The 15,677-nt window shown below is 50.1% G+C and overlaps 1 protein-coding gene across 1 annotated transcript; it reads right to left on the reverse strand.

Annotated features, from left to right (window-relative positions):
• Window positions 1–2,589: 2,589 nt before the first annotated feature.
• Window positions 2,590–7,282, reverse strand: LOC142258723 (uncharacterized). The gene is made up of 2 exons (XM_075331339.1): window positions 7,186–7,282; window positions 2,590–3,666 (listed from the first exon to the last, which is right to left on the reverse strand). The coding sequence occupies exons 1-2, from the start codon at window positions 7,262–7,264 to the stop codon at window positions 2,657–2,659; spliced, it is 1,089 nt and encodes a 362-aa protein (XP_075187454.1). The 5' UTR covers window positions 7,265–7,282; the 3' UTR covers window positions 2,590–2,656.
• Window positions 7,283–15,677: the final 8,395 nt, after the last annotated feature.

Genomic DNA, 15,677 nt, shown 5'->3' on the forward strand with positions numbered 1-15,677 from the left:
TTACAACTGCAGTAAAAGTGGGTGTAATCTGCTCATGTGTGTAATGTCACCTCCCCCTCCTGTTCTGGGTGTTTGCAAAAGGATAAGAGAGAATGAAGTTTAGGATCACAGGGCGGAGCTATTTTGTTGGTGAGCGCAAAGTGATCCTAAGGTCTAAGGTGTCACCAAGAACAGCTGCATAGTGCTCCTTAAATAGCGCTCTGCACCTGAGCCAGCAATGCTGACGTACTACCACCAGTCCGCAAAGCTCTGCCGCACACTCGCCCACCATGCTCTGCTGCATGCACGCCCCTCAATGCTTTGCCGTATGCACACCATCCAATGCTCTGCCGCACGCTCCCAATGGCCTGCCGCACGCACCCTTGCAATGCTGTCGCATGCAGGCTCCCAATGCTCTGTAGCACACATGCCCCCCAATGCTCTGCCGCACACACGCCCCCCCAATGACTGTCAATCTTACTTGGTTTGGGGCTCCATGCAAGATCTCGCCTCCTGGAGGTAAGTATAATGAGAAAGGTCAAGAATCAGCCCAGAATTACACGGGAGGACCTGGTCAATGACCTGAACAAAACTGAGAGCACATTCTCAAATATTACTGTAACACACTATACCGTCATGGATTAAAATTCTGCAGGGCACGCAAGGTCCCTCTGCTCATGTCAGCACATCAAGGCTCATTTGAATCTTGCCAGTGTTGCCAGTGACCATCTGGATGACCCAGGGAGGCATAGGAAAAGGTCATTTGGTCAAGTGAGACCAAAATAGAATTAGTGTTACAGCATTGAAGATGGGTCGTGGCTTGGTCTTACAGCATGACGATGACCCGAAACACACAGACAGGGCAACTAAGGACCTGAGCTTAATAGAAAATCTTTGGAAGGAACTGAAACTCAATGCAGCCTAGAAACCTGAAAGATCTGGAGATCTGTATGGAGGAGTGAACCAAAATCCCTGCTGCAGTGTGTGCAAACTGAATCAAGAACTGTAGGAAACGTCTGACCTCTTGAACTGCAAACAAAGGTTTCTGTGCCAAATGCTAAGTTCTGTATTTCCATTGTATCAAATACTTATTTCTCGCAATAAAATGTAAATTCATTATTTAAAAATCATGCAATATAATTTTCTGTATTTTTTTTTATTCTGTCACAGTTGAAGCTACCTACAAAACAAATTACAGCCCTCTCCATTCTTTGCAGGTGGGAAAATTTGCAAAATTGTCTGAGCATTAAATTCAAATATTGTAAGAAAAAGCTTCTTACCTTTTGATACAGCTTGAGTTGCCTTTCTGAAGAAGACAAGGTGGTTGGATAAGCAGTTCCCAGGAGGAGTGGATCACTATTTAGACACCAGATTGTGTAGTCGCCATTCAGCATGGGACACAAGATTGTGTGTGTGTGTGTGTGTGGGGTCCTAATTAAATTAAATTATAGAGAGATCATGTATGTATGTATGTATGTATGTATGTATGTATGTATGTATGTATGTATAGGAGACGCCCCTCTGAGACAATCAAGTATCAGGAGTAGCTCTCACTTGGTCTCAAACAAATCAAAGATTACATCATTGTCACTCATTTATATAAGATAAGACTATATGAACTTTTTAGTTTTAAATTCCTGAACTTCACTTTTAACAAAAACTGAAACTATACAAGCCCTTATCTAAAGTAAGCAGAGGGGTCTCTGTTGCATTACACCAGGGGACACAGTACAGGCTCTTAAGGCCACGTCTAAGCAACATCGCTAGCAACATCGCTGCTGAGGCACGACTTTTGTGACCCAACAGCGATGTTGCTGTGTGTGACATCCAGCAACAACCTGGCCCCCTGCTGTGAGGTCGCTGGTTGTTGCTGAATGTCCTGGACCATTTTTTAGTTGTTGCTCTCCCGCTGTGAAGCACACATCGCTGTGTGTGACAGTGAGAGAGCGACAACTGAATGTGCAGTGAACCGGCTTCTGCGGACGCTGGTAACCAATGTAAATATCGGATAACCAAGAAGCCCTTTCCTTGGTTACCTGATATTTACCTTCGTTACCAGTGTCCGCCGCTCTCACGCCATCAGTGCCGGCTCCCTGCACACATAGCCAGACTACACGTCTGGTAATTAACCCGATGTGTACTCTGGCTAGGAGTGCAGGGAGCCAGCGCTAAGCGGTGTGCGCTGGTAACCAAGGTAAATATCGGGTTGGTTACCCAATATTTACCTTAGTTACCAAGCGCAGCATCGCTTCCACGCGTCGCTGGGGGCTGGTCACTGGTTGCTGGTGAGATCTGCCTGTGTGACAGCTCACCAGCAACCCGTGTAGCGACGCTCCAGCGATCCCTGCCAGGTCAGATTGCTGGTGAGATCGCTGGAGCGTCGCTTAGTGTGACGGTACCTTTACACAAAGAGAAAATGGAGTGTAGATTTAACAAAATGAATTCTGCTCTCATTTAAGCAATACACAAATGGATGAATAAAAGCGTACAACTTTGCTATAACAAAAAAAAAAAAAAAGTTTTTTCTCCATCAAAAATAAAAATAAGGGTAAAAAGATGAATAGTTTGTAAATGATCCATCATAAAAAGTACACAACTGTAATGACAAAATTGAACTCTTTATTAACAGATAGTAAAAGTCTATTAATATTTACTAAAACAGGCATTATATTCATGACTATGGCTTCACTCCTGTGTGAATTCTCTCATGTGTAATAAGATGTGATTTCCGAGCAAAACATTTTCCACATTCTGAACATGAATATGGCTTCTCTCCTGTGTGAATTCTCTCATGTCTAATAAGATTTGATTTTGCAGAAAAACATTTCCCACATTCTGAACATGAACATGAATATGAATAGGAATAGGAATTCTCTCCTGTGTGACTTCTCTCATGTCTAATGAGATGTGATTGCTGAAAAAAACATTTCCCACATTCTGAACATGAATACGGCTTCTCTCCTGTGTGAATTCTCTCATGTCTAATAAGATGTGATTTACGAGCAAAACATTTCTCACATTCTGCACATGAATATGGCTTCTCTCCTGTGTGAATTCTCACATGTTTAACAAGATTTGATTTCCAAGCAAAACATTTCTCACATTCTGAACATGAATATGGCTTCTCTCCTGTGTGAATTCTCACATGTCTAATAAGATCTGATTTGGAAGCACAACATGCCTCACATTCTAAACATGAATATGGCTTCTCTCCTGTGTGAATTCTCTCATGTGTAATGAGAGCTGATTTGAAAACAAAACATTTCTCACATTCTGAACACGAATAAAGCTTCTCTCCTGTGTGAATTACCTCATGTCTAATAAGAAGTGCTTTCAGAGCAAAACATTTTCCACATTCTGCACATGAATATGGCTTCACTCCTGTGTGAATTCTCTCATGTGTACTGAGAGCCGATTTCCAAGCAAAACATTTCTCACATTCGGAACATGAATAAAGCTTCTCTCCTGTGTGAATTACCTCATGTCTAATAAGATGTGCTTTCAGAGCAAAACATTTTCCACATTCTGCACATGAATATGGCTTCTCTCCTGTGTGAATTCTCTCATGTGTAATGAGATTTGATTTCTTAGCAAAACATTTCTCACATTCTGAACAAGAATATGGCTTCTCTCCTTTGTGACTTTCACTGCCCTTAGCTTTCTGTGTTGAACTCCTGGTACCATCATCTGCCATAAATAAAATTGAAGTTATAAGCTTTTAATAATATAACCTCAAACATATACAGGCACACATAAATCCATATAAATTCCAAAGTGTGTAGTGTTCTACTTTAAAAGGCCTATGTGACAAAATACCCAAAATGACATTTTAAAAACTGCACCCTTCGAAGTGCTCAAAATGACATTCAATAAAACCTATCTACAAAAGCATATCCAGTGGCACTCAATAATATAAGGATACTCTGGCATTGCATTACTGCTGTAGAAATATTAGAAAAAGAGATTAATACACAGGTAATGAGAAAAATGAGTAAAACAACAGAGATATTTGTAAAGTGAGATTCTTAGCTTGTGTATTGTGCATTATCCATGTGAGCCCGATAACCTTGCCAAGCACCTGACCAAGCACTCTGCCCTATAGCTAGGGTGTGTCCACCATATTATTTAGTCAGGAATAAGACCATGCCCAGACATGCAGATATTTAATCTCACACAGAGGCATTTAAGATTAGGTTCCCAATATAATGAGATCACCTTGTCGAGGTTATCGGGCTCACATGGATTGGCCAATACATAAGCTAAGGAATCTCGCTGTGCAAATATCTCTAAAGCAGTAATGCAATGCCTATGTCTTTTTACTTATTTTTCACATTAGCTATGTATTTATCCCTTTTTTGTAATATTCCTACAGCAGTAATGAGTCACAGAAATTAAAGCTATGTGGAAAGAAAAAAATAAACAACACAAAAGTGTTCCTTTAACCACAAATTTTCATTTTCCCAAGGGTAAGATGAGAAAATGGACCATATCATTCTGTTGTGCAATTTCTCATGTATACGCCGATACCCCAGGACTTGGAAGGGAAGGAGCACCATTTGACTTTTGGAGAACCAAATTGGCTGAAATAGAGGATGCCATGTCACGTTTGTAAAGCCCTTGATGTGCCTAAACAGTGGAATCACACCCCACAAATTATCTCATTTTGAAACCTACACCACTGAAGGAATGTATCTAGGTGTGGAGATCATAGGCGTACTCCTATATAGGGCTAGGGGCCTTTAGCAGACCCCCAGCTATTATATCGACCCATATGCACCCAATGATAAATGTTGCTGGGGGCGTTGGATATGTACATTGTACCTCATTGGCTGCGTGCTGCGAATACTGCTGTCAAAGATTAAAAAGTTAACAGCAGTAGGTGAAGCTTACCTCCACTGAATAACTCAAGCATCATCTGCTGTCAATAATGCAGACTCAGCTTCTGAGCCCACAAGAAGTAATAGGATCTAATAATATGTTACATATCCAGAAGGGGTTAAAGAAAACCTGGCAGCTACAAAAACACTATTTACCTAAAGATATAGTGGTAATCTGAGTACCTAGCATTTTCAGGGTTCCCCAACTCCAGTCCTCGAGGGCCGCCAACAGTGCATGTTTTCAGGATTTCCTTAGCGTTGCATGGGTGTTGGAATCATCAACTGTGCAGGTGATTAAATTATCACATGTGCAATACTAAGGAAATCCTAAAAACATGCACTGTTGGCGGCCCTTGAGGACTGGAATTGGGGAACCATGATTTAAATGATATCTATCTGGTTTATTGGAACAGTGTGTGACACTAGTCACTGCATGGACAAGCCGTGAGGCAGGGTTGTCAAATGTTCTGGGGTCAGATACAAAGAGAGCATGCCGTGAACTAAGGGGAAAGACAGAGGCATGGTCAGGTCTGGGGTCAGACTATAAGGAGGATAGTGGATCAGGGCAAATGAATGGTAAGAGGAGGTCCAAGGTCTGGCAGCTATAGATCAGGGCACAGATAACAAAGGCCCCGTGTCATGTGGTGTTCAGGCCCACATTCGCAGGCTGCCGCTGCGGCGTCGGACTCTGTTCACAGGCAACCTGATCTTAGTTGCTCAGCCTCAGCTGAGTCTTTTCCACCGCTTTCCAGTCCTGAGTTAATTCCTGTGGAGTGGTGTGTGGCTCCTTGAGACTCTGAATGCTAATTTATATACACCTGTCTTCTCCCTATTTAAGGTTTGAGAGTGTTTCTTGCTGCAGATGATACCTCCAACTTATGCTCCTGTGATTCCGGTCTTTCTGGCGATCCTATTCTTGGTGACCAGTATACTGCTGTTTGAGTGGTGTGGAAGTTTCCCCGTTGTACATTTACTTCCTTCCTTATACTTTATTCCCTCCAATACACGTACTGTGTCTCCTTTTTGTGTGCAGTGTGTATGAGTTTTGTTTTTTTTCCGGTTTGTGGCATTTATGGTGTTTGCATCTCCACTCCAGGTGGTGGGAGAGGGGGTGTTTGATCAGGGTTTGGACAAGAGTTAGGGTTAAGCTGGTGGTCCAGACCTGGATACCATCAAGCCTACCTCTGGGATAAGGAACAGCACACGGACCCTAGTCTGCGGGTCATTTTTGGGGTCCCTGCTCCAGCTACCTTTGCTCCTCTGTGATACCCTCTGTTTGGGACTGCCTACTCAGCTAAAGGACTGATCATTCAGAACAGGGAACCCCTGAAGAAACCAAGCACCTCTAAGTTTCAGATTGAATTGAGCTGTCGCTCAACAAATGAACAGCTTGGCACGGCCTGCTTCCATAGGGAGGCAAAATTGTCACTCACTGCATCTAAGGCCCGTTTCACACGTCCGTGAAAAACACTGACGTTTTTCACTGGCGTGTAAAACACGCACATGTCCCTCCGTGTGCCGTAAATTACGGCACACGTGGGTTGTCTAAGTGCAATCCGGGCTCCGTTCTCCGTGATTGCACTTAGAGATTAACTCACCTGTGCCCGCTCCCGCTTTTCATGGTGCTGATCGCTCCCGCGGTGCAACATCCAGCTGGTGCTGACCCCCGCAGCAGCTGCTTCCGGGTCGGCTGTGTCGTGCATCATGAATATGCGCGACAGTAATGAGCCGGCTCAGAAGCAGCAAGCTGCACGGGCTGCAGAGGACATCGCTGGAGCCGGGTGAGTAAAAATGATTTTTATTTTAAAAGCACGTTTTTTTCTGGCACGTGTTTCACGGATCACACCACTGCGTGGTCCGTGGAACATCAGTGATGCCAGAAAAAAATGGACATGTCTCCGTGCGGCAATCACGCACACGCGGGTACGCCGCACGGAGACACGTGCAGTGAAAAATCACTGATTTGTGAACAGACCCATTCATTATAATGGGTCTGCGTATGTCAGTGATTCTGGTACGTTTAAAAAAAAAAAAAGCACAAACGTAGAAAATGCAGTTACATTCTCCCAGCAGCTGCTCACTTCCAGTCACCAGCACAGTGGGAGAGGCTGAAATAGTCACCAGTCACTAAATAGTGAGTGCCCAGTAATCAACCCTCTTGTTCCTTGGCTGACAGCCTGTGAGCTGTAAGTGTTACTGTTTCCCGCACTGCATCGGTGACTGTATACGAGCGGCAGCAGGGAGAATGTAACTTCATTTTTTCCTTGCAGCTGGGAATGTGACTGTTCTCCTTGTTATTTAATGGTGACTCTTCACTGAGGAGGGTTACCTGTGGAAAGGTCTCTACTCCGTTCATCACCCCGCACATCCATTTCTCCTTTTTCCATTGTGTCTGCAGCGTTCTGCATATCTTTTCCCTGAATTTCAAAGCTGTAAAATAAATAATGTAAAAGTCAGGGACAGAAGGGAAAGTCATGTGGAAGGTTCTAGATGGACGCTTCTGCTACCAGAGCAATGTGACCCTGAGACCAATCCATGCATGGCCTCTACGCCTCCTATATCGCCCGTGCGGCCCCAGAGTCAGTTCAGCAGGGATAGAAGCAGACGTGGCAGGGTCCACTTAGTGTGGTACATTATGACATTGGGATTTCCTTCATTGTTTTGTCTTCACAATTTGGACGCCCTAATGCTTATTTTTCCGTCATTTGAAAATTTGTTTAGTCAACAATGTTGTTTTGTTGTTTTTTTTTTTAAATCTTTTTGAGGAAAATTAGTTTTATTCAATTGTTTTTCTTTAACACTAGAAGTCCCAGAACTTTCGAGCTCTCTGGGTTCCAAAGGTAGAAATGTTAAATGACCCCTCTCTGGGACTTCTAGTGTTAAAGGGAACCTATCATCAGAAATTTTGCTTTAAACCTAAATGTTTCCCCCTCTGCAGCTCGTGGGCTGCATTCTAGCAAGGTTCCTGTTGTTTTTTTGCTCCCTTTTAGACCAAATATAATATTTTATAAAAGGTGTACCTTTTGGAATGGAAATTTTCTAAATCGTCCATGGGGGCGGGCTCTCTGGTGTCCGTTATGTCCATCCTGCCGATTTACGACGTCCCCCAACGAGATTATAGCCGGCGCTGTGATTATCATTGCAAGTGCCCACCCATAATCTAGTGCACGCGCTTTCCTCTCTGCCTCCAGCGTTCTGCGCAAGCGCTGGCCGTAACCGGTGGTGTCCTGCTCCGATCCTCCCATCTATTTCCTGCTACAGGGAAAGATGGGAAAGAGGGGACGTGCGGTCATCTGGCCAGCGCTTGCGCAGAACGCTGGAGGCAGAGGGGAAAGCGCGGGCACTTGAGATGACAACACAGCGCCGCCCATAATCTCGTGCCTGCGCAAACGTCACCAGCGGTCACACTGTGCACAGTCCCGCTACAGTGGCACTGCGCATGCGCCGGACCACGGGCTCACTGGGCAGCATCCTGGAAGTATGAAATGCTGCGTTGGGGGACGGTGTAAATTGGCAGGAGGGACATAATGGACACCAGAGAGCCCGCCCCCATGGACGATTTAGAAAATTTGCATCCCAATCCCAATCATGGGACCCCATAGCGAAAGTTCTAATTGGTACCCCTCCCCAAAAAATAAAAATATAATTAAAGAAGTTGTCCAGTTACCAAAACTGATTTTTTTTTTTCTGATAAATCTTGCTAATATGTGCCCCTCAACACATCTATTATGTTTTTTCAGCAAAATTACCTTTTATTGTGCACCAGCAGCACATGCTCATTGCTGGCTCCAGCTCTGATGGGGTTAATCTCTCCTCTGACTTCCTGTGTTCAGTTCCTACAAGTCCCAGAATTCTTTGTGGCTCTAGGGCGGTGTCTAGCTTATCTAACACACCCACTGTGTCTAATACACCCACTCTGCTCCCACCCAAACCCTCCTCCCTGCCTCTTCCCAGTGGATGCACTGAGATCAATCATACAGAGACAGCAGCAGCTCTACACAGCCAGGGGAAGAAAGTGTGTGTGCGCGTATATACAGTGTATGTGTATGTGTGCGCGTATATACAGTGTGTGTGTGTATATATACAGTGTGTGTGTGAGTGTGTGTGTGTGTGTGTGTGTGTATATGTCATACTCACCTGCAGGGTCCCGGTGCCATGCCTGCTTCCAGCCCCTGTCTCGGTACCGCCACTTCGGCTGTGTGCAGTCTCCCTGGGGCACGCACGAAGCTTGCAGGACCTGGCGGTGGATCACCTGATGCAGTCACCTGACGCATCAGCTGATCGATTCTCGTGGTGTCGCCGGCTTTTTCGCGCCCGGCCGGCTATCAGCTGATCCTGCCGTCAGGGGACTTCATCAGCTGATTACCGGCAGCTCCTGCAGTGATGGGCCAGGATCAGACTCCGCTCCAGGAGCTGCCGGTAATCAGCACAGACGTGAGTATTTATTTATTTTTATTTTTTTGCACTGATGCTTCAGCTGATTGTATAATCGGCTTTTATACAATCAGCTGATGTGTGATGTGATTCAGCTCCTAGAACCTGACACATCATCTGATCGCTTTGCCTTCCAGCAAACCGATCAGATGATATTGGATCCTGATTGGACGGCGCGGGACCCTTGACCCAGGATTACTGCGGAGGGGGGTTCTTTATTTCAATAAAGATGGAGTCACTAATTGTGTTGTGTTTTATTTCTAATAAAAATATTTTTCTGTGTGTTGTGTGTTTTTTTTTTATCATTACTAGAAATTCATGGTGGCCATGTCTAATATTGGCGTGACACCATGAATTTCGGGCTTAGGGCTAGCTGATAATATACAGCTAGCCCTAACTCCATTATTACCTAGCTAGCCACCCGGCATCAGGGCAGCTGGAAGAGTTGGATACCGCGCCAGAAGATGGCGCTTCTATGAAAGCGCCATTTTCCGGGGTGGCTGCGGACTGCAAGCTTGGGCACCCTTCACTGTGGATTCCAATCCCCAGCTGCCTAGTTGTACCCGGCTGGACACTAAAATTAGGCGAAGCTCACGTCATTTTTTTTTTAAATTATTTCATGAAATTCATGAAATAATTAAAAAAAAAAAGTGCTTCTCTATATTTTTGGTTCCCAGCTGGGTACAAATAGGCAGCTGGGGGTTGGGGGCAGCCCGTACCTGCCTGCTGTACCCGGCTAGCATACAAAAATATGGCGAAGCCCATGTCATTTGTTTTTTTTTCTTTTTGGGTAAAAAACTGCATACAGTCCTGGATGGAGGATGCTGAGCCTTGTAGTTCTGCAGCTGCTGTCTGCTCTCCTGCATACAATGAACATTTTGAATAAGGAAATGACATCAGACCTTTTTTATTTTTTTCATCAACAATCTTTAATGGCATTGTGCACTGATTAAAAACGCAGTGAGCAAAAACGCAGCAAAAAAGGCACCAAATCGCGGCAAAAACGTGACATGCAGCACCACAGGTGACAGAGCAGAGCAAGTTGGTGACATGCTCTGCTCTGACACATAGTGTGCTGCATGTCACAGTATCCACTCTGGGACTTGTTGTGCAGGTGATCGGATGATACATGTCACTAACTTGCTCCACTGTGACTTCTGCTGCATTGTTCCAACTGTATACACTCTCACCTGAACAAGTCTCAGAGTGGGGCAGTTCGTGACATGTATCATCCGGTCACCTGCACAAGTCCCAGAGTGGTGAAAGATAGTGACATGCAGCACACTATGTGTCAGAGCAGAGCATGTCACTGTCTCCACTCTGGGACTTGTTGTGCAGGTGACCGGATGATACATGTCACTAACTGCCCCACTCTGTGATTTCTGCTGCATAGTACCAACTGTATACACTCTCACCTGCACAACAAGTCCCATAGTGGAGACAGTTAGTGACATGTAGCATCCGGTCACCTGCACAACAAGTACCAGAGTGGAGAAAGATAGTGACATGCAGCACACTATGTGTCAGAGCAGAGCATGTCACTGTCTCCACTCCGCTGACCTCACAGCCCGTACACGCTGCGATGGATGCAGGGGGACACAGAACAAGTAATCGGCCGACACTGGAGTCATCTGATTACTTGGGATGAATTGAGCAGTAAAATGCTCTGGTGCTCGATGGGCGAAGCCCATGCCGATTTTTTTTAAATTAAAAAAAAAAACAAAAAAACAAAAAAAAAAAATCACATTGTTTGTGGGCTCCCGCTGCATTTTCTATTGCTAAGGGTAACCAAAGCAGCTACTGGCTGCTAGCCCCAGCTGCTTGGTGTTACTTTCACTGGCAATAGAAATGCAGGGAAGCATTTTTTTTTTTTATAAAGGTTTTTCCCTGAAAACGTTTTTAAGAAAATGACGTGGGCTTCGCCATATTTTTGTATGCTAGCCAGGTACAGCAGGCAGCTACGGGCTGCCCCCAACCCCCAGCTGCCTAGGTGTACCCGGCTGGGAACCAAAAATATAGAGAAGCCCTTTTTTTTCATGAATTTCATGAAATAATTAAAAAAAAACATGTGGGCTTCACCAAATTTTTGAGTCCAGCCAGGTACAACTAGGCAGCTGGGGATTGGAATCCACAGTGCAGGGTGCCCAAACTTTCTGGGCCCCCCACTGCGAATTGCAGTCCACAGCTGCCCCAGAAAATGGCGCTTTCATAGAAGCGCCATCTTCAGGCGCTGTATCCAACTCTTCCAGTGGCCCTGGTGGCAGGCTGGGTAATAAGGGGTTAATACCAGCTATGTTTTACCAGCTAGTATAAAGCCCGAGATTCTTAATGTCAGGCCAAGTTTAACCTGGCCATTAAGAATCTCCAACAAAGGGTTTAAAAAAAAAAAAAAAAAAAAAAAGACATCACACAGAGAAAAACACTTTATTAGAAATAAATACACAGACACAGTAGGGACTCCATGTTTATTACTCCCTCTCACCCCTCCACGATGGAGAGATTTCTGTACTGACCATGCCGAGAGAGGGGGGAGGGGAGAGAAGAGAGAGAGAGAGGGGGGAGGGGGAGAAGAGAGAGAGAGAGGGGGGAGGGGAGAAGAGAGAGAGGGGGGAGGGGAGAAGAGAGAGAGAGAGGGGGGGAGGGGAGAAGAGAGAGAGAGAGGGGGGAGGGGAGAAGAGAGAGAGAGAGGGGGGAGGGGAGAAGAGAGAGAGAGAGGGGGGAGGGGAGAAGAGAGAGAGAGAGGGGGGAGGGGAGAAGAGAGAGAGAGAGGGGGGAGGGGAGAAGAGAGAGAGAGAGGGGGGAGGGGAGAAGAGAGAGAGAGGAGGGGGGAGGGGAGAAGAGAGAGAGAGAGGGGGGAGGGGAGAAGAGAGAGAGAGAGGGGGGAGGGGAGAAGAGAGAGAGAGAGGGGGGGGGGAGAAGAGAGAGAGAGGGGGGGGGGGGAGAAGAGAGAGAGAGGGGGGAGGGGAGAAGAGAGAGAGAGAGGGGGGGAGGGGAGAAGAGAGAGAGAGAGGGGGGGAGGGGAGAAGAGAGAGAGAGAGGGGGGGAGGGGAGAAGAGAGAGAGAGAGGGGGGGAGGGGAGAAGAGAGAGAGAGAGGGGGGGAGGGGAGAAGAGAGAGAGAGAGGGGGGGAGGGGGAGAAGAGAGAGAGAGAGGGGGGGAGGGGAGAAGAGAGAGAGAGAGGGGGGGAGGGGAGAAGAGAGAGAGAGAGAGAGAGGGGGGAGGGGAGAAGAGAGAGAGAGAGAGGGGGGAGGGGAGAAGAGAGAGAGAGAGAGGGGGGAGGGGAGAAGAGAGAGGGGGGGAGAAGAGAGAGAGAGAGGGGGGGGAGAAAGAGAGAGAGAGAGGGGGGGGGAGAAGAGAGAGAGAGAGGGGGGGGAGAAGAGAGAGAGAGAGGGGGGGGAGAAGAGAGAGAGAGAGGGGGGGGGAGAAGAGAGAGAGAGAGGGGGGGGAGAAGAGAGAGAGAGAGGGGGGGGAGAAGAGAGAGAGAGAGGGGGGGGGAGAAGAGAGAGAGAGAGGGGGGGGGGGAGAAGAGAGAGAGAGAGGGGGGGGGGGAGAAGAGAGAGAGAGAGGGGGGGGGGAGAAGAGAGAGAGAGAGGGGGAGGGGAGAAGAGAGAGAGAGAGGGGGGAGGGGAGAAGAGAGAGAGAGAGGGGGGAGGGGAGAGAAGAGAGAGAGAGAGAGGGGGGAGGGGAGAAGAGAGAGAGAGAGGGGGGAGGGGAGAAGAGAGAGAGAGAGGGGGGAGGGGAGAAGAGAGAGAGAGAGGGGGGAGGGGAGAAGAGAGAGAGAGAGGGGGGAGGGGAGAAGAGAGAGAGAGGGGGGGAGGGGAGAAGAGAGAGAGAGGGGGGGGAGGGGAGAAGAGAGAGAGAGGGGGGGAGGGGAGAAGAGAGAGAGAGGGGGGGAGGGGAGAAGAGAGAGAGAGGGGGGGAGGGGAGAAGAGAGAGAGAGAGGGGGGGGGAGGGGAGAAGAGAGAGAGAGGGGGGGGGAGGGGAGAAGAGAGAGAGAGGGGGGGGAGGGAGAAGAGAGAGAGAGGGGGGGGGGGGGAGAAGAGAGAGAGAGGGGGGGGGAGGGGAGAAGAGAGAGAGAGGGGGGGGAGGGGAGAAGAGAGAGAGAGGGGGGGGAGGGAGAAGAGAGAGAGAGGGGGGGGAGGGGAGAAGAGAGAGAGGGGGGGGGGAGGGGAGAAGAGAGAGAGGGGGGGGAGGGGAGAAGAGAGAGAGAGAGGGGGGGGGGAGGGGAGAAGAGAGAGAGAGGGGGGGGGGGAGGGGAGAGAGAGGAGAGGGGGGGGGGAGGGGAGAAGAGAGAGAGAGGGGGGGGGGAGGGGAGAAGAGAGAGAGAGGGGGGGGGAGGGGAGAAGAGAGAGAGGGGGGGGAGGGGGAAGAGAGAGGGGGGGAGGGGAGAGAGAGAGAGGGGGGGGGGGAGGGGAGAAGAGAGAGAGGGGGGGGGGAGGGGTGAGAGAGAGAGAGGGGGGGGAGGGGAGAGAGAGAGTGAGGGGGGGGGAGGGGAGGAAGAGAGAGAGGGGGGGGGAGGGGAGAAGAGAGAGAGAGGGGGGGGGGAGGGGAGAAGAGAGAGAGAGGGGGGGGGGAGGGGGAGAAGAGAGAGAGAGGGGGGGGGAGGGGAGAGAGAGAGAGAGGTGGGGGGGGAGGGGAGAGAGAGAGAGAGGGGGGGGAGGGGAGATGAGAGAGAGAGGGGGGGGGGAGGGGGAGAAGAGAGAGAGAGGGGGGGGGAGGGGAGAAGAGAGAGAGAGGGGGGGGGGGGAAGAGAGGGAGGGGGGAGGAGAGAGAGAGAGGGGGGGGGAGGGGAGAAGAGAGAGAGAGGGGGGAGGGGAGAGAGAGAGAGGGGGGGGGGGGAGAAGGAGAGTGGGGGGGAGGAGAAGAGGGTGAGGGGGGAGGGGAGAGAGAGAGAGGGGGGGGAGGGGAGAAGAGAGAGAGGGGGGGGGGGAGGGAGAGAGAGAGGGGGGGGGAGGGGGATGAGAGTGAGGGGGGGGGGGGGGGAGAAGAGAGAGAGGGGGGAGGGGAGAAGAGAGAGTGAGGGGGGGGGAGGGGAGAGGAGAGAGGGGGGGGGAGGGGAGAAGAGAGAGAGGGGGGAGGGGAGAGAGGGGGGGGGGAGGGAGAAGAGAGAGAGGGGGGGGAGGGGAGAAGAGAGAGAGGGGGGAGGGGGGGAGGGGAGAGGAGGAGGGGGGGGGAGGGGAGAAGAGAGAGAGGGGGGGGGGAGGGGAGAAGAGTGAGAGGGGGGGGGGAGGGGAGAAGAGAGAGAGGGGGGGGGGAGGGGAGAGAGAGAGGGGGGGGGGAGGGGAGAAGAGAGAGTGGGGGGGGGAGGGGGAGAAGAGAGAGAGGGGGGGGGGAGGGGAGAAGAGAGAGAGGGGGGGGGGGAGGGGAGAAGAGAGAGAGGGGGGGGGGAGGGGAGAAGAGAGAGAGGGGGGGGGAGGGGAGAAGAGAGAGAGGGGGGGGGGGGGAGAAGAGAGAGAGGGGGGGGGAGGGGAGAAGAGAGAGAGGGGGGGGAGGGGAGAAGAGAGAGGAGGGGGGGGAGGGAGAGAGAGAGGGGGGGGAGGGAGAAGAGAGAGAGGGGGGGGGGAGGGGAGAAGAGAGAGAGGGGGGGGGAGGGGAGAAGAGAGAGAGGGGGGGGGAGGGGAGAGAGAGAGAGGGGGGGGGGGAGGAGAGAGAGAGAGGGGGGGGGAGGGGAGAAGAGAGAGAGGGGGGGGAGGGTGAGAGAGAGGGGGGGGGGAGAAGAGAGAGAGGGAGGGGGGAGGGGAGAAGAGAGAGAGGGGGGGGAGAAGAGTGAGAGAGGGGGGGGGAGAAGAGAGAGAGGGGGGGAGGAGAGAGAGAGAGGGGGGGGAGAGAGAGAGAGAGGGGGGGGAGGGGGGAGAAGAGAGAGAGAGGGGGGGGAGGGAAGAGAGAGAGAGGGGGGGGAGAAGAGAGAGAGAGGGGGGGGAGAAGAGAGAGAGGGGGGAGAAGAGAGAGAGAGAGAGAGAGGGGGGGGAGAAGAGAGAGAGAGGGGGGGAGAGAAGAGAGAGAGAGGAGAGAGAGGGGGGAGAGAGAGAGAGAGGGGGGGAGAAGAGAGAGAGAGAGGGGGGGAGAAGAGAGAGAGAGGGGGGAGAAGAGAGAGAGAGGGGGGAGAAGAGAGAGAGAGGGGGGGAGAAGAGAGAGAGAGGGGGGGAGAGAGAGAGGAGGGGGGGAGAGAGAGAGAGAGGGGGGGGAGAAGAGGAGAGAGAGGGGGGGGAGAAGAGAGAGAGAGGGGGGGAGAAGAGAGAGAGAGGGGGGGAGAAGAGAAGAGAGAGGGGGGAGAAGAGAGAGAGAGGGGGGGAGAAGAGAAGGAGAGAGAGGGGGGGAGAGAGAAGAGAGAGAGGGGGGGAAGAAGAGAAGAGAGAGGGGGGGAGAAGAGAGAGAGAGAGGGGGGGAG

Source organism: Anomaloglossus baeobatrachus, assembly GCF_048569485.1.
Source record: "Anomaloglossus baeobatrachus isolate aAnoBae1 chromosome 3 unlocalized genomic scaffold, aAnoBae1.hap1 SUPER_3_unloc_3, whole genome shotgun sequence".
Lineage (NCBI taxonomy): Eukaryota > Metazoa > Chordata > Amphibia > Anura > Aromobatidae > Anomaloglossus > Anomaloglossus baeobatrachus.